This window comes from Solanum tuberosum, unplaced genomic scaffold, assembly GCF_000226075.1.
Source record: "Solanum tuberosum cultivar DM 1-3 516 R44 unplaced genomic scaffold, SolTub_3.0 scf00227, whole genome shotgun sequence".
Lineage (NCBI taxonomy): Eukaryota > Viridiplantae > Streptophyta > Magnoliopsida > Solanales > Solanaceae > Solanum > Solanum tuberosum.
This window is the reverse complement of record NW_006239150.1, coordinates 801,625-803,635: the sequence shown is the minus strand read 5'-3', so window position 1 is coordinate 803,635 and position 2,011 is coordinate 801,625. Positions and strand designations below refer to the sequence as shown.

Below are 2,011 nucleotides of genomic sequence, written 5' to 3'. Positions count from 1 at the left end.
CGTAAGACTTCACATAGGATGAATGCGTCTATTTGTCTCAATTTTATACAAGTTTAAGTGTTTACTTATGCACATCCAAAATTAAAGGGTATACATGTCAATTGAGATCGAGTTAAAAGTCAAGTTAAATTTTGTTTTTTTGTTGGTCTTCAACTTTTATTTTTTAATAATCAGAAATCATATAATAGAAATCTTGAATTTGTCCCTAAGGATGAGGGAGGGGAAGAGAAATAGTTAATTATGAATAAAAAAGAATGATCATACACTAATTAAGCTTCAACAACAATATTTTCTTATTAAATATGCGTATAAAGCAGGGCTTTTTCCCACTAACACAAAATAGATGCTACATAATTTTATATTTAACATAATATAATTGGGATAGTGTAGCTATAGAATCCTTTTATTAAAAACATTATTACATCATCATATAGAATGGATACTTGTATATCACTTCTTCTAATTAATAGGATTCCAATACTAGCTTGTCCTTCAAACCCTACAAGGAAATATATAAAAACATGTTACGACATATATTTCAATGAAAAATGTGTCACATAAAACAAAACAGAACGGTATTAATTAAAGACATATATATAGCATGAGATCGAAGAAGTTACGTGGTGCAATCAACGTTAGGGTCCATAGGTATTTTGGTATCAAGGTTGCATAAGGCAGGGAGCATTGCTGCTTTCTCAAGATTTATAGGCATTTGTGCAGCAGCCTTGAGGCATGAGCAGATACCTTCGCGGTCCGGTTTATCAGACGCTGCGAATTGTTTGTCAAGAGCTTGTGCTTTACTGCAACAATCAACACTAGGAGACTCATCTCCACTCATTAAGAACCCTTGGCATGGCATCAAATTTGTCATCATATCTGTGCATTGAACGTCTGCATTTGCTAAAACCAAACAAAGAGACATCAAAAAGAGTGATAGTAAAGAGTAAATGGGAATTATGTTTCTTGACATGTTTTTTTGGAATATAAAGAGTTTGATTTCTTTTTTGTGAATAAGTAGAAATGGTATAGGAATAAGGAGTGAATAAGTTGTCAAAGTAAGTAAGAATGGATGTTAATTTATAGTGTTTTAAGGCATGGTCAATTTTGTCATTTTCCTCTTTTCTATATAACGAACTCTAGGATAGTATATTTAAAATTATTGAGATTTAATGACTTTTGGATTGTTTACTTCTTTTTTCCCATTTGATATTCAGTACCGTACCGTCATTAGGGATCCATTAATTAATTCAGATCTTCATAACATTAGGTCAATTTAATGACGAATTGTTCCTTACCAAAAAAAATAATATAATTTATCATTAAGGCTTGAACCTGAAATATCAAATTAAGAGTGAAGAGATTATGTTCATTCAATAATAGAGAGAGTATTTAGAATGGTGTCACTCAACTCATGGTAATTAATTAGCGGTCAAAGTTATCTATTTTCTATGTTTTCTTTCAAAAGTCATTGTAATTTATCAGTTACCTAGTTCGGTTCAATGATAATCATAGCTACATTTTATATTTTTAGGAGAGATATGATATGCATTTTTAATTATTTTTTTTATAAAAAAAAACAGTTTAAACACTAATTTAGAACGTGGATCAAACTAAAACTCAATCACTTAAAAAGACCCATTCCTTGACCCAACTCGTCCTTTTTTTTTATGTATTCTGAAAAAGAAAAAAAAAACAAGTGCTCATATTTCTTTAGAAGACAAAAAATAAAAATAGATAAGTTTGATGGACAAATAATTAAAAATTGTATGATCATTTAGACAATCAACTCTCCCACCACAATACTTTATGATTAATATTTTTATTTTATTTTTTTGGGATATATATTTGCTTACTTTTCATAGTATCATGCATCTATAATCTCTTCAAAGAAGAATTAAGAAAGCGTCATGGTGTAGACAATTTCCGGGAAAAAAACACCAAGAAATCAGTTAAAAGTCAAAATCATCTTATAATGGGAGTAAATAATTATACGCAAAATTATTGATCTTTC

General features: G+C 29.5%; 1 protein-coding gene across 1 annotated transcript; it reads right to left on the bottom strand.

Moving 5' to 3' along the window:
- Window positions 1–382: 382 nt before the first annotated feature.
- On the bottom strand, window positions 383–1,009 carry LOC102586739 (non-specific lipid-transfer protein-like). The gene is made up of 2 exons (XM_006356653.1): window positions 621–1,009; window positions 383–499 (listed from the first exon to the last, which is right to left on the bottom strand). The coding sequence occupies exons 1-2, from the start codon at window positions 968–970 to the stop codon at window positions 493–495; spliced, it is 357 nt and encodes a 118-aa protein (XP_006356715.1). The 5' UTR covers window positions 971–1,009; the 3' UTR covers window positions 383–492.
- Between the last annotated feature and the right edge of the window lie 1,002 nt (window positions 1,010–2,011).